Here is a 27,044-nt window from a genome sequence, read left to right as displayed (position 1 = left end):
TACTACCCTGTACTACCTATGAATATCTACTTTTAATTAGAGTATGGATTAGCCTTTGCACTATTTTTACAGTTTATTTTTTGCAGCTGAAAATGCCATTTGAGTTTGACAAATTCAATGGTATTATTAACATCATTTTCTTTTCTTTCAGTGGGAATATAAGTTAATCACAGGAAAAACGAATGGTCTCTATGGACAACTAGGGTAGAGACTACAATTTAGAGCTAGAAAAAATTTTGTCTTTTCTTTAAACCTCAGAAAAATGGAAATAAAGTTTGCTAGTTGGTAGGTAGCGGAAAGACTGCAAACTCTGTGAGCACAGGGATATTTGTTTACTGCTAAATCTCAAGACTCTAGATTAGTAGGTATACAAACAAACATTTGCTCAATGACTAAATATTTAAACTGAAAAAGTCAACTTTAAAACATGTCCTTAACAGTAGGATTTACTTAGCTATGACATGCTTTCCTTTCTATTTTTAACTGTGTAACTAAAAAGTCTATGGTCACCTACCATAAAATAGAGGATTTTTATTAAAAGATTCAGAGTAAGAAATAAAAGACTAAATAAGGCCTTGAATAGCTTTATTGAAATCTGTATAAATAAACATGCACATTTCAAATGTAAACTCAAGTGAACTCAAGTGCAGACAAAATTTTAACCTCTGTCATGCAGGAGGTTAGTTTACATTAAAAAAAAAAAAAAAAAAAGAAAGAAAAAAAAGAAAAGAAGAGAAAAAAGGAAAAACCCAAAGCAGCTTTAAAAATACCAGGATGAAAAACCAGCTTTAATATCACGGTATAAAGCAAAGCCATGATCAACATACCTCATTTATCCTGGTCAAATGCATTTCTCTTTCACTTTTAAATGCTAACATAAATAAATAATTTACCAAAATGTGCACTCACAGAGTGAACTTTTATTTACAATACACAATTTATAATCTATTGTATTTGATTAGTTCAAGTGAAGAACATTATACTTTTTGCTTTAATAACAGTGGGACACAAAGCAATTTCTCAGGTAGTCGATATGTGAAATGTGCCCCAGCATTTATTTTCTATTAAAGGCAGTATTGTATGCCAACTGACAATACATTCTTTCAACTAGATCAAAGGGAAAAAGCAGCAAATGAAAAATGTTTCAAATGTTCACACATATTTTTGGCATCCTGGATCCTTGAATGTGGTGAACTAAAATAAAATTCAAGGTTTGTATACTTTATATACTGTACAGGTTCTGACTCTGGAACATGCAAATGCCAATTCTCTTGTAACAAGTTACCTTCTGAGAAAAGCTGTAAGGCTATGGTGAATTCCATCAGGAACACACAAAGAAAGTTAACAGACCTACCTGTAAAGCCAATTGTCCATTAGTGATTTAAAGGCCAGTATATGAAAAAAAATTCTCATCTAAGCTTGATGTAATTATTACTATGGATACAGAATACTATTAAGTTTGTCCTTATATTATAATACTTGGGAGAGCTAAAAGTTGCCAAATTACCAAAAAATGGGGTAGAGAAAAACAGACAGCCAAAATTTTAATTTTGGACCAACACCAGATTAAAGATATGCATTTTAAAGTAAGTCAAAAAGAATTTGAATATCTAAGGAATAGATCCCAATAGCAGTAAAAAATACTTACATTTAACTGAAAAGTGACTTTCGATGAAGTGTGAAATCTAGAACCTGTTTCCACAGTAGTAATAAGATGAACATAACATTCTGGATTTTTTATGATACTACAAAAGGAAATAACTTTTTCAAGATTATTTCTTGTACCATGATTTGGTTTTTTAACAGGCCCACATTGACTACCAGGTAAAGATTTGAAAATTTGGTTTTCCAAGAATACTACTGCAGTATTTATGCCACATGGATACCGCAGCTAAATATCATAGTAGTATATGTGGCAGCTTAATGCACATGAATTAGATTATCCAAAAACTAAGTTCAGCCATAGTTTTCTTGCATTATTATTTGAGCAAAATAAATGACCAACATCCACAAATTTAACGTTTGTCATCAATTAACTCACATCCAAAAAATTAAAGAAAACATAATTCATCAAAACAGCAGCAAACTTAAAAGGGATTTATTTGTGATTTCCTATATATATTTAGCTTGTAAATACAAGACTGTAAATGTATTAAGAGACAATTTCTGTTAAAGTTTTCATTGTGTTTCACTTCAAGTACTGCACAAGTTAAAATCTGATAAAGGATTTACATTCAGTTATCTGAAACTCCCCATCTCAGACTTTTGTTTAATGTGGTGGGTAACTTCATCATTTTGATACCACCAGCAGGAAAGTCTCTCTTTTATGGCTTCTAGGACTTTCATTAGTTAGTGTGCATACAGTTTTCGTTTTCTATATCATTGTCATTATCATTGCTATCTTCATCACTTTCTAATGGGATGCCTGTGGCAGCTGAAGCACCTTTAGTTTCTCGGTCAAGAGGAAAAAAGCCAGTTCCACTGAAAGTGTCTTGCCTCTGGTAGAAGAGTACATATGCTGCTTTGGACTGTTAAAACAAAAAAAAAGAATGTTAAAATGGTTATGATTCTTAAAGGTTACATTAAATACAGTATGAATTTTTAGCTGGTAACCAATTTTGGTGACAGGACATAAATCAAGAAAACCACACATGGTCAAATGGGGGTTACTAAAATTGAGTAAATATAAGATGACTTCTATATATAAAGGAAGAATGGTCATTGGATTTAACATTTTTATTCTCTTCTAAGTTAGCTGGATAGATAAATAAATCCAACTGTATCACAGATTAACCTAGTTACTCTAAAATGAAATAGAATTCTATGCTTTCTTCCCTCCTGTCTCTAAGGAAAAGGTAAGCTTCTTTCTAATAGTAATAACTTCATTCTGTATTTGCTCTAGATTCTAACTTTTCTTACCATCTTAAGGATATTGCTCCATCAATCATCACTGTGTATCTTTAATGAGTCCTTATCTACTGGACTTTTGGGCATAAAAAATACTTAAGTCGTTTCCCATCAAAAATCCCTCTCCATTGTACCTCTTCTTCTGGCTGCCATATACCTCTTCCTCTTCCTCACAGCCAGGCTGGAGACAGAAAATCTAATATTCATCATTCACGCTCACGTACACTCCTCAATTCAATGTGACTGCCGCAACCATTCCAATGAAATGGCTTTCACTAGGCTCAAAAACCTCCTATTAACAAATTAAATGGATGCCTTTTTTAGCCAATCTTTCTGTAGCATTTAATGCTTTACTACTCCTCTTTCCTGCATTAAAGCATTTTTGGCTTCTGTTACACCACTTTTCCTTAGATCTTCCATCTACAGTTTCTTCTACTTTTCTGTGGGCTCTTTAAATCCTGACCTTCAAAAAAAATCATGTTCTGTCCTCAGCCTACTGCTCTTTCTCAATCTGTATCTTCCCATAGGTGACTCATTCGAACCTATGGTTTTAACTGCTACCTAAGACAGACAATTCAGATTTATAACTGAAGCCAGTTCTCACCCTTGAGTTAACTCACCCTAGTCCTATTAGTCCAATTTCCTAATGGAAATTTCCACATAGCTATTATACATGTATCTCAAACTTCACAGCAAATTTTCTTCCTATGTTTACTATCTTAGTGAATGTTGAAGAGTCATCTTCATCTTCTCCCTCTCTACATCTTTATATCTAATCTTAATCAAGTTCTATTATTTCTATCCATTAAGTAGCTCACAAATCCATTCTCCCCTTGCCTATATACTTACTACCACTACTTTAAATTTAGAAGCTCTTGTTGCTTAACTTACATGACAGCCTCCTTTCCTCTGGAGACAATAATGACCTTTCTGCTTCTTTACTCAGTGCCCTCCAACCTGTCTTCTAAAGTGTTCTTAAGACATGTTAAGATGCAAATTTAATAATGTTATTCTATTACTTAACAACCATCCAATACTTCTTACAAACTTTAAGAAAAGGTCTAAACAACGAAAAACGTCATCTTTCTTGATCTGAGTGCTAGGTTTAGCCCAAGCCTAATTTCTGCTCCATATCCCCAACAAGAGAGTCTTTCCTTTCAGTAACACCAAATTATTTGCTGTTCCCCTAAATGCTATATTCTGTCATGCCTCCTTGCTTTTGTAGGTACTGTTCTTTTTGCCTAGAATACCTTTGCATCTTTTGTCTAATTTACCACTATTTGTATCTGCAACTCAGGTCAAACACCACTTTCTCTATGCAAACTTCCCTGCACTGGCCCTGTCTCCTTAAACCCCAAATCAGTTGAGACAGATGCCTCCAAACTATACAGCCAAGATATTTAATAGTAATTATCATATACAATTGCCAATTCACTTCTCATCACCTTTAGATTGTAAGCCTCTTGAAATCACAGATAGCTGTCTTTTAACCTTGTTTAGAATAAAGTGCTATATATAGAAGGTACTCAAGTACTTGTTGACTAAATGAAGAATTGTCATTGTTAAAATGTAAGGTAACATCAAATTCACTTACTGTATATAAACAAGATATATTATTTATTTGAAAGCAAGATTAGGGTAGTGTTGTCAAATAGACTTTGAAGGACAATGTAGGCAACTTCAGGATGTTTTGGTTGGTAGATTAAGAAGGAGAACAGAATTGAAAAATGAGGGATATGATATGAAATTAGAAGTCTAAATATAAACTGAAAATGTAGTTAACTTAGGCATATACACATTTTAAAAAATATTAAAATATTAAGAGTTCAAAAGTCTTTTTGTTCTTTGTTACAGCTGTAGGGAGATAAGCAACAGTACATAATTTAATATATAAATATATATAAATTATATACACATACATAAAAATATGAAACATCTACAGAGAAACAATTCAAAATAATTTCATAGCTGTTCATCCAATGACCAATTAAAACTATGCCAGTAATTGGGCTCAGAAGTTTATTGATTTATTAAATTGAACAATTTTAGTTGAAGACTTTTAAAGCATTATAAACTAAAAAAGTAAAAAACTAGTCTCTGCCCTCACGGAATATATAATTTGAACGAAGAAATAAAGTAAAGCAGCCAGTGCTCCCCAACATCACCAGAAAACCTCTGTACAGGAAATATCATTACATGAGCAAATACCTTAATTCTCATACTTTGTAATACTGTCATCAACAAGTAAAATTTACAGAAAGGCAAAATTTATAGAATAATAAATTCTTATTAAGCAATTCTTAGTTTTCTTCTTAGAACATACTAGTCATCTGTTCATCAATCAATATCTGATAATAAAAATGTGCTCTGATGGGAAACAAAACAAATGCCAATATTTTGGCTCCAGCTGTGGCTGATAAACTGATCCAAGTGTGAGTAGATGTAACTTCCTAATTTTTCTACTATTCAGAAAACATCAAAGTAACAAATACACAGGGTTAATTTTTTAAAAATCTGTAATTTGTTTTATATAACTATATCATTTTGAGTTTGCATATGTAATTGTCATAAAGGAGAAGACTTCAAAAATCTGAGGTATGGTAAGGCCCTTAAAGAAGTGGTTTTTTTTTCTATTTTAGCATTCTGACTTTAAGCAGTCAATGTCTAGAACGTCTGAGCCTATTTTTCAGGGGAAAATGTAATATTTTCATTAGAAAACTCCAGTTTTCATATTGAAAACCAGAAAAATTTTCATGTTTCAACTTATGCTTCTGTTAGTGGGCAAATTTAGTAGACAGATTTCCACTTAGAGGACAATTTTAAGTTTCTTTAAATCAGACCAAGTCTCTCACCTATTAGAATTGCTAGAATATAGACTATAGTGTTCCATGGGCCCCTTTTAAACAGTAGATTCCTTGATTTTCAGGAATAAAAGACACACTTACCACAATCTGGTCTTCAGATGCAGTTGAGACACTACTGTCATCAAAGTAGTACCATTTTCCATCATCTTTATTTTTTGCGAAAGCAGTATCTAATGAAAAAATATAATCGCTTCTGTGACTTAAATGAGCTGTGGTTTCCTGCGAGGGAACCCTCAAAACTTTAAAACCATTTAATATAGGGAATACCTATTAAAATTACATGATAATCATCTATATAAGGCCTATCTATCATGTATTTAAGTGATTCCAATGATTAAAGGTTTTTAGAGTGATTTCCTATAATCTAGAAGCCTATGATACTTTCATATAAGTTGAAATATGTGACTTTTTCCATCCCAGGGACAAACAGGACAGATTTATTATTTTTTAATTCACAGAATAACAATGCTAATGACAATAACTGGTGATTAACATTTATGTAGTGCTTCTGGTGTATCAGGCACAGGGCTATGCACTTTACATGTATTATCTCGTAAAGAAGGTACTATCATTACTATTCTTCTGATTTTAGAGATGGGGAAAGGGAGGCATCAAGAGAAGTTTAATTTGCCCAACAGTATAGTGGTTAGGTAGCAGAGTTAAGATTTAAACTCAGGCCTGTTTCTGATTCCAAAGTTTGAATATTTAACCAAAATTTAAATTTTCTATGACTAATATTTCTCCAACAATATTATCTCATTGATTTGTAGAGGTTTTTACACCAGAATCTTTTCCAGTCTTTAACAAAGTACAGAACAAAGGAAAGGTAAAAAACGATCAATTGATCTGCACAAATTTTAAAGATCTGCTTCATCTTTAAGTTAAAAAAAAAAAGCCCACTGCTCTCATCCATACTTTGTATAAACTATCCAGTAACTGAGGAAACAAAGTTGCAAAATGTACTCAAAACAATTATTTGCTGTCATAGCTTCTAAAAGTGACCTTACAGGCTTTGTCTTCTAAATAGTTCTACCCCTCTTAAAATTATTGTTCTTCTGGGTGGAGCCCATTATGGGTTATAAATTTGTCAATCTGAAATCAAGACCACCACACTCCCAAATTTAAAGAAACATATTTTCAGACCAGTAAGTCTGAAAATAAAAAGATAAGATTTAACAATAATATAAATTTATAAGAGACAAATCTAACAAAAAGGCACACAGAGTTTGCAAATGAAATCATGGTATCAAAAGAAAGCTAAATTAATATTTGTAATTCTGAGAAAAAGACAAAATGAAAAATGAATGTCAAATTCTGGTAAAAGGAACAATAGAGAAAGAAGAGCTACCCATTTTAAACATAAATGCAACTAATAATGCAAAAGAATTAATAAAACTGTTAGAAGAAACAGATAAATCAACACTTCAGTAGGAGTCCTGACAAATTCCTCTCAGAAAAAGAATGGACATCAAAAATAACCAGAGGGCTTCCCTGGTGGCGCAGTGGTTGAGAATCTGCCTGCCAATGCAGGGGACACGGGTTTGAGCCCTGGTCTGGGAAGGTCCCACATGCCGCGGAGCAACTAGGCCCATGAGCCACAATTACTGAGCCTGCGCGTCTGGAGCCTGTGCTCCGCAACAAGAGAGGCCGCGACAGTGAGAGGCCCGCGCACCGTGATGAAGAGTGGTCCCCGCTCGCCACAACTAGAGAAAGCCCACGCACAGAAACGAAGACCCGACACAGCCAAAAATAAATAAATAAATAAAAAAAATTAAAAACCAAAAAAACAAACAAAAAAACCAGAGATAGTAATGATTCGAATACAACTGATCAGATTAACTGTAACGGAAATATAGAACTTTATGTTTGAATGGGGAATATGTATGCTTTTCAAGTACACAAACATTTAAGGAACAGACCATACATTAAGCCACATGGAAGCCTTAATAAACTCCTAGGATTAATATAATATAGACAATGCCCCTAAATGCTATGAAATAAAATTAAAATTAAGAAAAAAAGGAGAGCTTTATAAAACCATATATTTGAAAAAGCATATGATGAGATAATCTTGGGATAATCAGAAAATTATAAAGGAAACTAAAAACATATATAGAATTGAAAGACAATGAATACTATATTTCAATATTTATGGAATAGTGATAAAGGAATATTTAAAGGGAAATTTACAGCTTTAATTATAGCCTTCAATAGAGGGAGAAAAAAGGAAAACAAAAAGTTAATAAGCATTCAACACAAGAAGCTGGAAAAAGAGAAACAGAGCAAACCCAAATTAACAAGAAGAAAAATATACCAAAGGGAAGAGAAGAAATCAATGAGATAGAATACATACATGTATAACAATAAGAAAAATGTAATAAAATAGAAAGCTAATTCTTTGACAAGACAGAAAAGAACAAAAAAGGGACAAAAATACAGCACAAGAGTATTACAAACAACTACTCTCAAATATATTGGAAAACATACATTTTTAGAAAAATGGAGAATGCCAAAATGTACACATTTTGGAAAAAGAAAACTGAATATACTTCAATAAGCATGACATAAATAGAAAAATTTATGACTGTAAAGCCCAGATAGTTTTACAGGTGAATTCTACTAGACTTTCATGAATAGTTAATTCCTATATTGTACTAGCTGCCCCAGGAAACAGAAAAAAGAGTAAAGTATCCCAGCCTGTTTCATTAGGCTAGACTGTAATCTTGATTCCAAAGTAAGAACAATATAAAAAAATTACAGTATCATTTCACTTATGAATTAAATTTTAACAATCCTAAATAAAATCAGCTAACCAAATCCAACTGGGTATATTAAAAAATACTTCAAGACTAGGATTTATCCCAGAATGCAATGCTGATTCAACAGAAAAACCTATCAATTGGAGAGCACAGACTGGTATAACCGTCCTGGAGAGCCATCTCACAGTACTTTACTCTATAACCCAGCAATCTTACATCTGGGTATGTAGCTCAATGAAATTCTCACGTAGGAGACCATAAACAATGTTTATTGCTCTTGTGGTGGCAGAAAGTTAAAGGCAATTTGGATGTCCACCATGAAGCGAATACAGAAATAAAATATGGTAGATATATAAATCATGAGTGGTTAGAAGCAATGAATTAAATTGACACAAAGTAATATGGAGACGTCTTAAGTGTCAAGAGAGAAAAGTAAGATCCACAGCAGAGTAACTACCATGTAAATTAACAATGATGCACGATTCATGAGAGCTCATACATCAAACAAGTTAGAAACGGAAGGGGAAGGAGAATGGGGAAGGACAGAAGCCCTGAATGGACCAGTGATTTCCTGTGCTTTGAACTGTGGAGCATGATTAACTCAATCCTCTACTCTTGATGTTAAAAAAAAAAAAGGTTCAAAAGCTGATTCATTCATTAATCAATATCTATTGAATGACTACTATATGTAAGACACATCTCACATTTTCCCTTTAAGAAGTAATAAATAGGGGCTTCCCTGGTGGCGCAGTGGTTGAGAATCTGCCTGCCAATGCAGGGGACACGGGTTTGAGCCCTGGTCTGGGAAGATCCCACATGCTGCGGAGCAACTAGGCTCGTGAGCCACAACTACTGAGCCTGCGCGTCTGGAGCCTGTGCTCCGCAACCAGAGAGGCTGCGACAGTGAGAGGCCCGCGCACCGTGATGAAGAGTGGCCCCCACTCGCCGCAACTAGAGAAAGCCCTCGCACAGAAACGAAGACCCAACACAGCCAAAAATAAATAAATAAAAATTAAAAAAAAAAAAAAAGGTAAACTATCAACTTACAGTGTCCTCCTCCCATCCCTCCATAGTGGTTGGAAACAGCAATCAAATTATAGCGGCAAGGACCTGCATTTGGATTAATTAGGAATTCCGACATATCCAAATCACTGTTTAAAAAAGAGATCAAGTTAGTTTTATGTTTTCCCTAAATGTAATGAATTCTACTCTCTTTTGTCAGTGTTGTTTGACTCTCATTTAAATGTATTCCCATCTATCTATCTATGTATCTATCTATCTCACTAAAGAAATTACGAAGAGCCAAATAACTTTATAAAACAAATTATATAAATACCCTTGAGATTTGAATGTTTTGGCAAAAATTTTCTTAGGGATTGAGAATTTAAAAATTCTCCAATGATTGTTGTTATTCAGATTAATGTTTTCATGCTAATACATTTCTCTCTTAGTATATGAGGAAATACAGACATCACCATTTACCATCTGGGTTCTTTTATTTTTTAAAGTCATTTTCAGAAATGATTTATTTAAGGAAGAATAAAGGGACAGTGAAAAACAACTTTCTTAGAAATTTTATCATAATTTAAATATAAGTATATATTTAAATATAACCCCAATATCTATTCTATATTTTTCAGGTTTTGATGACCTCTGTAACCTAAATGGGTAACATTCTCTGAAATACAACCAACTGTTTATATAATCTAGCATGTATGAAACTGGAATATGACCATTTTATAGCTTATCATTACTTCTGGTTATTCTTCTTATATTTACATAATTAAAAAGCAATTATGATTCTAAATTTCAAATACATCTCTAAAAGGTTCTAGCTTATCATTACTTTTGTTTCATCTTGTACTCACATTTTCAAAATGCTGTATTCTTGAAAACTTTGATGGCTCATAATTTTGTTTTGTTAAAGAGAAAATTAGCATTTTTTGTTCTATAATTGCAAAACGTTTTCAATTTTAAATTTATAAACACCAATTAGAATAAGCAAGCCAAAGAATGTTTTCAATATTACATCACCTATTTCCTTCTAATCACCTCTGCATGCACACACACCTGCCTTCAGTATTTGTTTACTTACTAACTGTATTAAGTAAATTTGGTGCACAAATATCATGAAATATGAAAGAATACTACCAATTTTTTTTTAGCGAAATGGGAGAGTAGCATGTTCTTGTCACAAGATAGCGTGTGATAAAGTCCTTCCTGTACTCCATGAATGAAGATACACTATTCCCTTTTTGTCCTTCTGAATTCTCAATTATGTTTAGTGAAAGCTTAAAAGAAAAACAAAAAAGGCTACCAAGATGCTGTCTCCAGACTTCTTTACACATTTTTACAAATAGGATGTCATACTCTGGATGCTGCAATAGGAAAACTGAAGGATAACAATAGGGATGACTTATTACACTACTGCATCATCCTCCTTCTAAGTAATTCCGTTATTCTGTTTTCACATTAGTCTTTTTAAAAAAGCATTTAGAAATAATTGAGGATTAATGATGAAATAAGTCCTGGGAAAAAGAAAATCACTAAGATCCCATGAAGTATCTTAGATTTATAAACAGGGCCAGTGAACTCATAAGATAATGTAACACAGAACGAGTCTTACTCTGTTTTTTTAAAAAATATATTTTCTCTTTGTTCTTTGAAAGATCTCTTAAGAAGGAATAAAAATTGTTACCGATCCACACAAACTGTCAGAAGTACCCAAAAATACACTCAAAAACTGAGATTGGACGCTAAAAAACATAACAAATGAGCAAATATAACAAAACAGAAATAGACTCACAGATACAGAGAACAAACTGGTGGTTGCCAGAGGGAAGAAGGTGGGGGGATGGGTGAAAAAGGTGAAGGGGATTAAGAGGTACAAACTACCAGTTATAAAATAAGTCAAAGGGACTTAGTATATAGCACAGAAAATATAGTCAGTAGTATTATAATAATTTTGTATGCTGTGTAAGGTATAAAAACATCAAATCACTATGCTGTACACATGAAACCAATATAATATTTAAAGTCAACTACATGTAAAAGTAAATAGACCAAAAAAAAAAAAAACCCTAAAATTTGGGTGCAAAGTTACCTAATGTCTAAAAAAAAGCTAGAGGTGCCCAATGTTTATGAAGCACAATCAGAACTTACTTGATAGGAAAATCAACTAAGGTATCCAACTTGTCTCTCATGTATCGACTGTAAGAAAATCGCTTGAGGTGTACCACAAGTACTGGAGGCAGGGACCATAAATCTAATTTCTTTGTGGCTTGCTGATGTTCTTTACAATTTGGACAATACCTAAAAAAAAAGAGAAATATTTAAAGCTTGTTAGAGATAATGTTAGAGGTAATATTAGGTAATGCCTAATATATAACAGTAGGAACTTCTATTATTATTTTTATCATCAATACATTTTCCAAATAGATTTAACTATTAAAAATGAATATGTAAATAAGTATTCAAAGAAATAATGAGGGCTAGATTATTTACATTACAGTATGCTAAAAAGATATGGATGTATTATAAAACTGTGCTGAGATACAGGCATTAGAAAAATCTCAAAACTTCTGGACTCTAATGGAATTAGTAATACCACAAAACATATTGTGATTTTCCTAAAAAAGCTTCTCTTGAAATAGCTGCACAGCTAAAAGTTCTTGGGAAAATGTAACTAAAATTAATTATTCACAGTAAAATGGCTATTATGGAAAATATAGTAATAAAATTAAAGCTTAACATTATAATAATACTTTTAAAGACATTTTCATCCCTCTTAATACATTATTAGCATATAAAGAAATGCTTATTGTTAAAAATATCAAAGGGAATTTAAATATCACTTTTTCAATTTGATGTACCACATACCTCAGTATAAATCCTTAAAAAATAATTAGAAACAGTTATTTAATTTTGTATCTTACCAGGGATCTTCAGCACCCAGCTTTTCTTTTGTTGTAAAAAGCTCAATGCAATCTTTTAATTTCACAAAGGGCTTTTTAGGAGGTTTGTATTCCACACTTTCATGTTTTTCAAAATCCTAAAGAGAAGTATTTCTTGAGTTAAGAAAACAAATGAAACAAAACTCATTTTAGTGATACCATATTACTATGAATAGTAATGAAAAACTCCTAAATGTTCTCAAAAAAATCAAAGCTTATTTCAGCTGAGATTTACACTACACTTCTAGTAATTCCTGTATACACACCTATATGGACAACCAGGAAGTTTAAACAGAAAGCAGTTTCAAAACCAACAAGCCTTTTCTCTTTTAGCACATAACCAATTTTTTACTGCAAAATAAACATAGTTGGTAGAAGCAAAAGAGTGTAACAAAACAGTGTGATCAACAGGGACAGATAAAGAAGGAATGATTGATGACTTACCTCAGCAGCATTTTCATCAAAATATCTTTTTTTCAAATCAGGATCCCAATCCAAAGCAAGAAAAGATCTTTCTAAGGTGGAAAACATATTTTTTCTTTAAGATTTAATATGCCTTAATGTTAAAAACTAATATATTTTAATGTTAAGATATATACCAGAATAAACAAATAGCAGTCTCTTCTACTTGCACTAGGTGATCAGGGTAAATAGCTGTTTCCAAGCCATTAAGATATTTTAGAGCTAAAAAAAACTTAAGCATAAGTCCAACCTTCATTTAATAAACACCGACATGTGTTTTAGTATACTTAGAAATGAAGGCTTTTCATTTAAAAATGTAGATAGATACATAAATGTTATTTTTCATGATAGTGTTGAATTTCATGGTTTCACCTAAAAAAAGTAACATGCGCTCAAGTTTAGTGTTTAAGCCATTTTCCACAATACTTACCATCTAGCCTAAGCTGCCTATCATCAAATCTTATATGCCTGGTATCATCTTTGATGTAGTTGATATCAGTATTGCCTAAGTTGTTGAACTGGAATGTAAACAATCGTTTTTTGTGTCCCATGAGTTGACCTTTGCAAGTTTCCTCAGTACATAATCCATTTTCAGAATCATTATCTCCTCCAACTGAATCTTCAGACTGACTGTTTTCATTCTCAGAGGGAAGTTCTTGATCCTGGCTGGATTCATCATCTGGCTCATCTGTTTCCATTTCACCTAAAATTAGATATTAGAAATCTTTAAATAAACCCAATGTTACACTTAAAACTTATTAATACTAACACTATTTTTCCCAGGCTTGCAAATATTGTTTAGTTCCTTAATCCCCATCCTCTTAATTTTTCTCTGCAGCAATAACCCAAGTGAAAAGTTTTTACAATTTAATAGGGAAGTCTTACTTGGTGAGCCTTCTTCATGTATGCCATTTGGGCCATTCCCATTAATATTTTGGTCCTTACAGCAGTGTAGGGATCCTTCGGTTTCTTCAGTGTCAGTAGATATTTTGACATATCGGCTTAAATAAAATCAGAAATCAAACAAGTTCAGTTCTATAAAGGCAAAAACTTAAATAAAAGTTTTTCGTTCTTTCAATAAAACAAAACCTCTAAATACAATTAACAGTGGTCATTAATGGATTCAATGATAAATTCAAACTCAAGATATGATACCATAATCATTTGTGTTTGGCTGTCTTTATAAAAATAAGTTAATTTGTTACTTCTAGGGTTTTAACATCTTTCTTTTATACATTAAAAGTTTGTGGCAAATAATTTCTTGACACAAAATTATTTTATAAAGATCCTCATTTAGATGATATATATATCATTGCTAAGACCACTTATAGTTTATAATGTCATCTTTATGTATGGTTTATGGGACTACAATACTAAAATAGGTATGCAAGAAAGAAAACTAAATATGTCAGCTATAAAGGATAAAAGAAAGGGAGCAAATGGCATTCTTGATTACGTTATAATTCAAATCAAGGTTTTAGGAAAACAAAAAGGTGTTGCCTTGCAAAAGGATCAACCATGAAAGTTTATCCTTTTAAATAAAAATATTTATTAGTATGAGTTCTTGTTATCAGTATGAGCACTGTGTATAAAGAAATGAAGCATATGACATTTGTTATGATTTCAGAGTGCAAACATGATAAATTCCTATTTTCTTCCAACTGTAAACTTTTGGTGTAAAACAACTAAAAGAATTTATGCTTCCTGGGTTTAAAATTACCTCAGTAATGTGGTTTACATGATCAAGAAACTGGATTAGACTATAATGTGATTTCTTACATTGCTACCCATCTAAACAAAGGTGAAATAATACAGACAACTAATTATATTCTGATAGTACCTTGCATGTTTACTTTTATTAGCTATTTAATATTTTATTTTGTTAATGTAGAATTGTTTGGCACTTACCACATTCTCACAAGCAGAAGATTATAGAGTTTATCTTCAGTGTTGTTTCGTGGTACAGCCATAAGAAAAGGCTGACCAAAAAGTGAAGAACCAGTATGGTGGGTGTAACTTGAGTGTCTAAATTTTTCTCTCAGGCAAACAGGAATAATCACATGCTCTGTGTCTTCTGTTCTATTGATGTTAATCTCAAACCTACAAGAATAAAAGTGACTATAAACTCTGAAAATTTTATGATATTTCTTTTCAAGTTTTCCTCAAGTAATATTTGCACAATAGATTTCATACTTACACATAAATATCATCCCGTTCCATAATACTACTAAGGTTTTCATCCATTGCGAATATTCTGTGAAATCTATGATTGTATATATCAGTAACTATCATCTAAAAGGAAATAAATTTCTATTAAGCTGGTTTTACAACACTGAAAAACTAAACTCCAACTTACATACTTTAAACCCAGAAACATCCTACCTTATCTGCAGGTACTCCTGACAAAGCAGACAACGCTGTACAAAGATCAAGTATGTTTCCAATTTTGGGGACAACCACTTTGTACTAAAAAACAAAAAAAATTATAATACATTTATTACTTTGGAAAATATTCACTAGATGAGATGGACCTTTTGGTTGCTTCCTCACATTCACGGTGGCATCTGGCTCACCGTGTCTCGCTCCAATCTTGGCATCATTCTGGGTGACAAAATCCACATGGATGGTTTATCTTATTGTTCCCTGACTCCTCAATTCAAAGACCTACACTTGCATTCAACTGTAGTTCACTTCTTTGATCTTGCCATCTACTGCACCACCTCTGACATCTTAAACTCTTAACTGTTTAATCACTATTTACTTTTCCTGGAAACTCATTCTTTCCTATTCTTGGCTTGCACTGAAATATCTAGTCCTTCTAATTCTCAATTTTCTCCTAGTTTATCAGCTCCCTACTATCTCCATGCCCTTCCACCCCCATGATGCATCCCTTCAACCATTCATTGCAAAAACTTTAATTACTTTATTATTCAGTTTTATTCTTGCTATACTTTCTCAGAGTTGTTTAGATTGCTGGAGTAAACTGCTCAACTTCAGAGACTGGTGTACTACAGACTCACAGTGCTCAATCTCAACGGATCCTTCAACACCAGCCAGAAATTCTTCTGTGTAGCCTTTATTCACTTATTCTCTTATTTTTCTCAATAACTACTTAAAATCTTCACCATTTCTTAGGCTTTTAATTTTACCACTTTTCCCCTCACTATCAGCAGAATACCTGTTTCACTGAGAAAAATATAGGCTACTGGATAGGAAAATCTCCAACTTACTGTTCCCCCTACAAACTTGAGTCTAAAAGGTCCTTTTCTCTGTCTCTTTTGACACAAGGAAAGAGAATCAGGTGTTACTCTTCCCATTCAAGGCTAACCCTGGCATCTATCCTTTTCTGCCTCCTCTAGAACAGGGGTCCCCAACCCCCGGGCCGCAGACCAGTACTGTTCTGCAGTCTGTTAGGAACTGGGTCGCACAGCAGGAGGTGAGCGGCAGGCGAGTGAGCGAAGCTTCCTCTGCCGCTCCCCATGGCTCCCCATCACTCCCCATCGCTTGCATTACCGCCTGAACCATCCCCCCACCCCCACCCCTGCCTCCATTCCGTGGAAAAACTGTCTTCCACGAAACCAGTCCCTGGTGCTAAAAAGGCTGGGGACCGCTGCTCTAGAACATGAACCCAGCAATTATCCTTTATTTCATTTTATCTTGACTCTTATAAAAGCACTGAACTGTATACAAGTCTCAAAAAACAAAACAGTCTCTCACTGTTTTCTAATAATTTTCCACTAATTATCTCCCTTTCTCCTCTGCTTTATAAATAACCTTGTTAAAAGTAATGTCTACACTGACTATCGTAACTTCTTTATCTCTCATTCATCTATTTATCCACTCCTGGCTTTTGCCTTCACCTCTTTATTTAACCTGTTACCAAGGCTGTCAATACTATCATTTAACCAAATCTTTATCAGTCCTTACTTTATTGAACTCTCTGCAGCATTACTGCTGACGACTGCCTCCTTCAAAATTTTCCTCTCCCTATGACACTACACTTCTTATTCTTTAATGTCCTGGTCACACCTTCTTTTGAGTAAAGAACTACCCTCTAGCATTATCCTTCAGAGTTTTATCCTCAGCCTTCTTGATTCTATATGCGTTCCTTAGACTAGGTGACAATATATCCCAGTTTGCTTTGGTGAGTCCTAGATTAGCCTGCTGTCCTGGTATAATTATTAATATGGCCCTTTTTATTTTTAAAACAGTTCTGATTTAGATTATCATTTGGGTGATCTCATCCTTCTAAGACATTCACTACCATCTTCATAGAGCTAACCACCCAATTTATATCTCAAGCACAGACCTCTCTCCTCTAGTCTACATACATAAAGTCAAGGCCTATTGATATCTCTCCTAAATTTTCCTCATGAATCTCAACTTGTCCAATACTAAACACAGATTTAGGTCATGTTAGGTGAACACATCCAATCCTAAAATAGGTTTCTTCTTAAACCATTCTTCCTATATCTCCCATTAAAACAAATAGTACCATTCTCTCCTCAGTTTTCCAATTCAATAAACTTGAATACTCTCAATACATTTTCAACTCCTATATTCAACTGGTTCTTCTATCTGACTGCCATCCTGACACTTAGTTTAAGAGTTCAAGCCCTTGTCCTCTGTCATTGCATCACTGCAAAAACCTCCGACCTGGTCTTAGTACATCTGATCTAAGCCCCTCCAATCCAATCTTTGCACTAGCCAGAGTGTTCTTTCTGAAATACAAATCTGACCACACAATCTCTTTATACTTAATACATTTTAATGGCTCCCTTAGTCTTTTAGGATGAAGTCCAAACTTCCTATGAAAGCATCAAGGTTCTTTGTGATCTAGCTTCTGCTTACCATATTATCTACTTGTAGTTTCCAGAAGCGGGCCACATTCTCTTTTGCCTTCAGCCCTTTGTACGTGTCACTCTCTTGTTCTATAATACTTTATTCCCAATTTTCATGTGATTAAATTTAAAACCTAATCATCCTTCAGGATTCAGCAAAGGCATCATCACCAGTTTGGGTAGGTTATTCCTTCTGTATATCCCTACAGCACCCTGTCAGAGCACTTTTCACACTGTATGAAAAGCTTCTTGAGAACAAGGACTAGGAACACCCTTGTACTTCCAGCATCTTGCACAGTATGTGAGTCCAATACATAACACATGTTCAACACAATTACAAATAAACTTCCATGACTCAAATCAACTTCAGTGATGGGAAAACTCATCAAGTGGGCTAACCTAGCTAATTACCTTTCCCTCTAGAGCTGGTTAAAGCACAGTGTTAATGAGGTGATCATTTTGGATTTGAGTTGTTACTGTCTCCAAGAGGAAAGAAAAATCCCAATTCCTCTGTGCTGATCATGGCTCTAACCTCCACAAATTTATGCTTCTGGTCACCAAGTGAGAAAAGAGGTAAATTCGTGAAATTCACATTGCTGGAAAAATAATTTAAAACCCAAATTACAGAAGACCATTCAACACATACTTTCCAGGTTAATGTGCAATTTGATTTCAATTTGCTTCTATATAATAGATGTTGTATTATTGGCATGGGAAAGTACTATCTTTAACAAATGAGTATAGAGAAATAGAGTACATTTATTTTATGTTGCAATAAATTTTTACTCATTTTTTTATACTCCTCTCTTATTCCATTACACTCACTGGCATATATTTGTAAAGTTACAAACTAGAGAGGTTAAGGATGTTGTTTAGTATTGCTATACCTTCTCTCCACTGGAAAGAATGTTAAAAATCCTATACTTCTGAACAAGTGAATAAGTAAGTATCTAAAGGATGTGATTTTAGACATGTGAACATATATACCCCTGGCCAAAAATAAAAGCAGGTATTTATTAACCTTGCTCATGGATAAGGGCAAGTGCCATGTCTCTCTTGTTATCTAAAATATTCTCAGCACTGCTGGATGAAATACTGACATGAAGACACCAGGTTCAATGAGTTCATGAAGCAAATATATAAATAGCAAAAGAGATGGGTGAAATTTGCATAACTGAGTACATGACTTGTCTCTACCAACTTTAATTATTTTGGATTAAAGTACTATATTTTTATGAATACTTCATATTCTGTGCCCTGTTGACAGTAAACCCAAACACTTCCACTAAATGAATGGTATGATGACAATTTTGTTCAAAGCATACCTTTCATATAGATTTCATGAACACTGCTATGGACTGAATTCTGTCGTCTCAAAATTCCTATGTGAAGCCCTGACAACCAATGTGATGGTATTTGGAGATGGGGCCTTTGAGAGATTTAGATGAGATCATGAAGGTGGGGGCCTCATGATGGGATTAGCATCCTTGTAAGAAGAGACACCAGAAAGCTTGTGCTCCCAGTCTCTCTCCCTGCCCTGTGAGGACACAGCAGAGCAGGCGGCCATCTGTAAGTGAGGAAGAGTCTGCACTAGAAACCACCAGGCTGGCTCTCTTGTCTTAGACTTCCAGCCTCCAGAACTGTGGGGAAATAAATTTCTGTTGTTTAAGTCCCTCAGTCTATGGTATTTTGTTATGGCAGCCCAAGCAGACTAATACAACTAATAGGCTCTAACAAACTGCACTTCTGGCTGGAACCCTAAACTAAGATCTTTAGTAAAGAATCTTCTAAAGTAGGAACTACGTCTGTTTTGTTTACCAGAGCTTTACAATCAGTAGGTGCCCATTTGAATGAATAAAATTTTTGAACACTTCTAAGTCATGAGGGTTGGGAATACAAAGATTTACGAAGTCCTTTTCTTCAAAGAATTCACGGTCTAGGGGACAAAAGTTAAAGTAAACCAAAGGTCATAATAAAATTTGGTAAGTGCTATAATAGAAATTAGGGTAACAGAAGGTAGAAAAGGAAGGAAATACTTTTATTAGGGTGGGTCAAGTGTCAGAAAAGGATTAACTGATTAATAAAGGGAGAAAATATAGTGTTTTGCTCCATAAAATGTAAAATAATCCAATTATAACACTAGGCAATGGAATCAGGCAGACAACTGATATTAAGGTCTAGCACAGGGCTCTTGCATAGACTAAGTGTTATTTGATACCCCAAACTGTTAAAAGATTAGAACATTATTGAAGCAAGTATTTTTAGCCTAACTAAATCTCCACTTCTTTTCCAGGTTCTTAAGATGCCTAAAAATTACAGGTATTTGAATATACCATTATCGAAACCATTTCCTCTAAGATCAGTAAGAAGGCAAGGTTGCCCACTCTCGCCACTATTATTCAACATAGTTTTGGAAGTTTTAGCCACAGCAAACAGAAAAGACAAAGAAATAAAAGGAATCCAAATTGGAAAAGAAGAAGTAAAACTGTCACTATTTGAAGATGACATGAGACTATACATAGAGAGTCCTAAAGATGCTAACAGAAAACTACTAGAGCTAATCAGTGAATTTGGTAAGGTAGCAGGATACAAAATTAATGCACAGAAATCTCTTGCATTCCTATACACTAATGATGAAAAATCTGAAACAGAAATTAAGGAAACACTCCCGTTTACCACTGCAACAAAAAAATTAAAATACCTAGGGATAAACCTATCTAAGGAGGCAAAAGACCTGTATGCAGAAAACTAAAAGACACTGATGAAAGAAATTAAAGACGATACAAACAGATGGAGAGATATACCATGTTCTTGGATTGGAAGAATCAACATTGTGAAAATGACTATACTATCCAAAGCAAGCTACAGATTCAATGCAATCCCTATCAAACTACCAAGGGCATTTTTCATAGAACTAGAACAAAAAATTTCACAATTTGTATGGAAACACAAAAGACCCTGAATAGCCAAAAGCAATCTTGAGAAAGAAAAACAGAGCTGGAGGAATCAGGCTCCCTGACTTCAGACTATACTACAAAGCTACAGTAATCAAGACAGTATGGGTCTGGCACAAAAACAGCAATACAGATCAATGGAACAGGATAGAAAGCCCAGAGATAAACCCACCCACATATGGTCACATTATCTTTGATAAAGGAGGCAAAAGTATACAATGGAGAAAAGACAGCCTCTTCAATAAGTGGTGCTGGGAAAACTGGACAGCTACATGTAAAAGAATGAAATTAGAACACTCCCTAACACCATACACAAAAATAAACTCAAAATGGATTAAAGACCTAAATGTAAGGTCAGAAACTATAAAACTCTTGGAGGAAAACATAGGCAGAACACTCTATGACATAAATCACAGCATCTTCCTTTTGACCCACCTCCCAGAGAAATGGAAATAGAAACAAAAATAAACAAATGGGACCTAATGAAACTTAAAAGCTTTTGCACAGCAAAGGAAACCATAAACAAGATGAAAAGACAACCCTCAGAATGGGAGAAAACATTTTCAAATGAAGCAACTGACAGAGGATTAATCTCCAGAATATACAAGTAGCTCATGCAGCTCAATATCAAAAAAACAAACAACCCAATCCAAAAATGGGCAGAAGACCTAAATAGACATTTCTCCAAAGAAGATATACAGATTGCCAACAAACACATGAAAGAATGCTCAACATCACTAACCATTAGAGAAATGCAAATCAAAACTACAATGAGGTAGCACCTCACACCAGTCAGAACGAACATCATCAAAAAATCTACAAACAATAAATGCTGGAGAGGGTGTGGAGAAAAGGGAACCCTCTTGCACTCTTGGTGGGAATGTAAATTGATACAGCCACTATGGAGAACAGTATGGAGGTTCCTTAGAAAACTAAAAATGGAACTACCATACAACCCAGCAATCCCACTACTGGGCATATACCCTGAGAAAACCATAATTCAAAAAGAGTCATGTACCACAATATTCATTGCAGCACTATTTACAATAGCCAGGACATGGAAGCAACCTAAGTGTCCATTGACAGGTGAATGGATAAAGAAGATGTGGCACATATATACAATGGAATATTACTCAGCCATAAAAAGAAACGAAATTGAGTTATTTGTAGTGAGGTGGATGGTCCTAGAGTCTGCCATACAGAGTGAAGTAAGAAAGAGAAACACAAATTCCGTATGCTAACACATATATATAGAATCTAAAAAAAAAAAAAGGCAGGGGCAGGACAGGAATAAAGATGCAGACATACAGAATGGACTTGAGGACACAGGGAGGGCAAAGGGTAAGCTGGGACAAAGTGAGAGAGTAGCACTGACATATATACACTACCAAATGTAAAATAGGTAGCTAGTGGGAAGCAGCTGCATCGCACAGGGAGATCAGCTCGGTGCTTTGTGACCACCTAGAGGGGTGGGATAGGCAGGGTGGGAATGAGACGCAAGATGGAGGGGATATGGGGATATATGTATACATATAACTGATTCACTTTGTTATTCAGCAGAAACTAACACAACATTGTAAAGCAATTATACTCCAATAAAGATGTTAAAAAAAAAAAACCATTATCTTATCATAATATGAATCAAAATGTATAGCCAGTATTAGTTTCTCTTCCAACAGCCAGTAGGAGAAAAATTACAGTGAACATTAAAGAAAGTTCAAGTTGGAAAATTGGGAAATTACTGTTATTAATCTTTGTAAGCTAATATTCATACCAATATTGTAAAATCAAACCACCTCCCATTTTTCTTTGATAAGAAAAAGTCTTTGAGAATTTTGTTTTTACATGACAAATAATGGTACTTTACACATCCCACACCCTTTCAAGATTCTGAAAAGTTGTACTAATTAGTGTATAAAAATCTCTTATGCAAAACAGCTTATTATTATAGAATTGTACTTGAGGCATGAGGACTCAACACTAATCTTTTATAAAAATAACAAATGCAAAGAAATTAATCACTTCCTACCTGCATAGGTTTCGTAAGTGGATCCATTCTAACTAAATAAACTTCCAAGGTACGTTCCTTTTTCATGGGCAATGGAAGTGTCAAGTAACAAAAAGGATCAAATGTTACTGAAATCTTAGCACATTCAGGACAAACTAAAGTTGATTTAAAAAGGCCATGAAATATATCTACTATGATAGAATCATTTCTTTTTAAATGGTTTTCCCAGGCTTCTTCAGCAACTACCTGTAAGGAAAACAGACACATATTACAAAGAGATACCACGTTATTATAACAATGGTGACAATAATATGGTTAAATTTACCTTATCTGGTCTTCCATCAGCATCTTTTAATTGTATATATGGTTTTTTCCTAATTCTATTCAAATCCTCATGTAGTCCATCTAATAGGAAAGCTAATAGTTCCTGACAGTCTTGTTGCTGGTATCCAGAGAACTGAGGTGCAAAACGTCCTACCTGTGTCTGTAAGAGAAGCAAAACTATAAAATCAGTTCTAGGGACAAGACTGATTTAAAAAATATATAGTCAATTTTCATTATTCACGGATTCCATATTTGTGAATTCACCTACTTCCTAAAATTTATTTGTAACCCTCAAATCAACTTGAGGCACTTTTGCAGTCATATGCAGATATGATAATTACATATGGATAAATACACGTAAAGAATTACATATCTAGGGGCTTCCCTGGTGGCGCAGTGGTTGAGAATCTGCCTGCCACTGCAGGGGACACGGGTTCGAGCCCTGGTCTGGGAAGACCCCACATGCCACGGAGCAACTGGGCCCGTGAGCCACAATTACTGAGCCTGCGCGTCTGGAGCCTGTGCTCCGCAACAAGAGAGGCCGTGATAGTGAGAAGCCCGCGCACCGCGATGAAGAGTGGTCCCCACTTGCCGCGCAACTGGAGAGAGCCCTCACACAGAAACGAAGACCCAACACAGCCATGAATAAATAAATAAATTAATTAAAAAAAAAAAGAATTACATATCTAAAAATATTTTAATAATGATAACTAACCTGTAAAATAGAAAAGAAATGTTGACCTAAGGAGAGAACATTGAGAAAATATGGTATAGTTTTGTACAAAGGTTTGGGAAACACTAAAGACTTAAAATTCAGTAACATTTCTGGGTCACCTGAAAAAAGTACAATGCTCTCATTTAGTTTGTGTGTAAGGAGAGGATAAATCTCATAGAGCTAAAAAGAATATTCATGTTATATATAATTTTCCTAGTCTTTGCAGTGCTAAGTATTTTTTTGATGAGACTGAAAAGAAATGCAAAAGAAAAAAGTCAGATATCAAGGACCTATTTACACATAATTGAGAACATCTTGTAAAATGAAACTAATTGGAATCATGGATAAGGGTTGAGAAATGACTTGTCTGAACTAGTTTGTCCTAAGTTTGGAAAGTTAAGGAACATAAATGCAGGACTTCTTTTGATTTGTTTTTTATTTTTTAAGAACTAGTACATAGTTAATAAAATGTTGCCCAGTCCATGTTCTATATGAACATCATTTAAGTTGTATAAAAAACGGTTGAAAACTGCTTATTTTCTTCAAACGTTTAAAATTTCTCATAAATCTCACCCATATAATTAATTAGGAAAACTTTAACAATATAAAGCTAAATTTCAGTTCAATTCTTATTTGAATGGCAAACTAAATTACTTGAGATTTTGATTCTAAGAATTAACTACTTCACAAATAAGAAAAAACATAGAAGTTTAAGAATTATATTGAAAATATATTTAATTAATATTTAGTGCTTACTTTGCAGACCAGTTTCATTTCAATAATTTTTCGAACCAACAATGACTTGCAAAATAGAGTTCTTAGAGTTTAATGACATGCCCAAATTTAGTCTTTACATTTGTATAAAATATTTATGTAGGTTTCTTAGAGATGTGCTGTATTCTAAAACAGTATGCAAATGCTCACTGCTGTCTATAGTCATTTTGAACCATACCAGTGTTTCTCAAACTTTATTTCATTATTTCCTTTACCATCCTCCAGAACTCTTTTTGGACAGTTTAAATTAATCATCTATTATGTGCCCCACCCTGAAAATTTAATACCATATATGCTGTGTATGTATTTATGTGCTGAGTCCCTTTGGAGGGCCACAAACCATTGTAATAGCTATGATTTTTTGCCCTTTTCCCAAAGATTTTTGTCCTCTTGGGTGTGATATAGGCCTTGTTGAAAATGTATTTACCATACTAACCTTAAAGGCTCTTGGTGTGACATAGCTAAATTTTCCAGACCACATTTGCTTGATCAATTCAGCATAAGATTTAGCTATTTCACCTCTCATTCCTAAGGGATTGTCAAAATTCAGTTCTTCTTGATACTTATCATTCAGGAAATATTCAGTAAGTGGAGGTGTATTGCTCAAACACTGCAAAGAATAAAATATATTTTCAAGTAAAAGAAACCACACGTTAAACATGTTAAAATGTAGAGAGAAACAAAGTGATAATACACAGAGAAAAATTTACAAAATGACCTCTTGCACTAATAAGTAACTGATCAAATAAACACTCAAATGATGTACTCAACTATTCATTTCCCAAATTTCAAGTCAATTACTTATAGTAAATGAAAACGCTAATATTTGTTGCTGTAAAATCTGCATTAATTTTAACCACAGCAAACTACTGGTTAACTGGGAGAGAAGCTCAGAATTTTCTTTCCTTCTTCTACTTGAGTGGTAGAAATTATGGATTGTCTAATCATCCCAGGCATCTGCAAATTAGCCTGAGTAGGTAAAAACTGAGACAGAGCGCAAGCAAGAAATGAACTTTAAAGAGGTATTTACTGCTTCCATTGTCAGTTCCTTATCATGAAAGAGCAGCCTTCTAAACTTTCCTTTTGGATCAACCATTTTTAGAAGGGAGAGTACAGATCAGCTGAACCTCAGAAAACAAACTTTTGTTATGTGAACTCTGGCTAACTGTGTTCTTACTTCTTCTAGCTCTTCTTTAATAACACAACAATCCAACTTTCCTTTATGGCAAGATTAAAATTAAGAATAAGTTAATTCTCCAGCTCTGTTCCATTTTGAATTAAATAATTTAGGATTTAAAATAAAAGAGACGGCGGAGGTACAGTTTTTCCACAATATTTTATCTCAAGATGAAATAATTTTTTAAGTTGATAATACCATAAAATGTGACTTCATTTTGAACCAAATATTACTTTATCAAGTAGATGTCTAGAGCCATTAATTAGAACATGTAATGACTGACACAGACATACGGTCATATAGGTTAACATTTTTTTGGCTGCAGGAAGATATTTGTCTTGGAGTAAAGTGACAAAGTGCCTTAAGTGAAGCTAGTTGCTTGCACGTAAAGTAGTAGAAACCTGTTCTTATGACAGTTCAGACTTATATTAATGGAAATAAAAGTTTTTCAAAGCTTGCTTACTACTCATATGGAATAAGTTAAATAGTTTTGGTAACTATGAAAGGTTCAGCCTGCTGAGTTCATGCTGATAACTTGGATGCTATAAACTATGACTATATGTCATATACTGTTTGGCTAAAACTCCAAAATTAAGCATATTCAATTCTTAAAAATAGATTATGGCGTTATATTTTGTGGTTTCAATTATAAATCAATTTATGTGTACTCATGTAACTATGATATCTATTTTGGAATTTTCTAATAAAAATAATACTATCCAAACTGGTAGTCTGGCCCCTACCTCAAGGTAAAAGGGAGAACTCTTTATAATATCATGGAACTTGTTACTGTATTATTCTTAGGCAATGAAAATAATATCAACAGTTAAAAAATGTTTGAGGTGGGCTATACAGGCTGTACAGTTATTTACATGTCTTTTTCAGCAGTAAAATATTTTATGTGAACAAGAGGTAAGCTACAGTGTAGGAAATAATTAGGGAAGGGATTTTTTTTCTACCTTTCCTCTTAATTCCTTTTATATCTCAAACTTTCATAATCTTACAGGCCTTCTGAGTTTCATTTTCTCTTTTCTTTTTGTAATATATGTCATTTTAATTATAAACCCAGCACTGGAGGTCGGGCCAGGCAACCCAGAATATACCATGACTACACAGGGCATAAATGCCATCACTTAGCAGTATCATCTCATTTAGTACAAAAAGGACCAACACTAAATAGTCGATGAGGCAAACTGGAGGTCAGACAGCATTTACAACAATTATCAATTAGTTTTCAAATCCTTATATTTGATCAGCTCAGGGTTATACTAAGAATATAATATTCTACTACTGCGTGTAACAATTA

At 33.8% G+C, this 27,044-nt stretch overlaps 1 protein-coding gene across 5 annotated transcripts in view; it reads right to left on the bottom strand.

Annotated features, from left to right (window-relative positions):
* Positions 1-568: 568 nt before the first annotated feature.
* The window catches only part of USP15 (ubiquitin specific peptidase 15), a 120,548-nt gene continuing 94,072 nt past the window's right edge, over positions 569-27,044 (bottom strand). For 4 of the 5 annotated variants that reach the window (XM_036865603.1, XM_036865604.1, XM_036865608.1 and 1 more), the window contains 14 exons: positions 24,998-25,171; positions 23,074-23,232; positions 22,770-22,994; positions 15,328-15,411; positions 15,143-15,237; positions 14,854-15,045; positions 13,831-13,946; positions 13,376-13,648; positions 12,928-12,998; positions 12,466-12,581; positions 11,693-11,842; positions 9,578-9,681; positions 5,853-5,941; positions 569-2,528 (listed from right to left, as the gene is read on the bottom strand). In XM_036865603.1, coding sequence (XP_036721498.1) covers positions 2,346-2,528; positions 5,853-5,941; positions 9,578-9,681; positions 11,693-11,842; positions 12,466-12,581; positions 12,928-12,998; positions 13,376-13,648; positions 13,831-13,946; positions 14,854-15,045; positions 15,143-15,237; positions 15,328-15,411; positions 22,770-22,994; positions 23,074-23,232; positions 24,998-25,171 — 2,031 coding nt within the window. In that variant the 3' untranslated portion in view covers positions 569-2,345. The other variant, XM_036865607.1, reaches the window with a different exon arrangement.

The sequence above is a fragment of the Balaenoptera musculus genome, chromosome 10 (assembly GCF_009873245.2).
Source record: "Balaenoptera musculus isolate JJ_BM4_2016_0621 chromosome 10, mBalMus1.pri.v3, whole genome shotgun sequence".
Lineage (NCBI taxonomy): Eukaryota > Metazoa > Chordata > Mammalia > Artiodactyla > Balaenopteridae > Balaenoptera > Balaenoptera musculus.
This window is presented reverse-complemented; position numbering and strand designations above follow the sequence as displayed.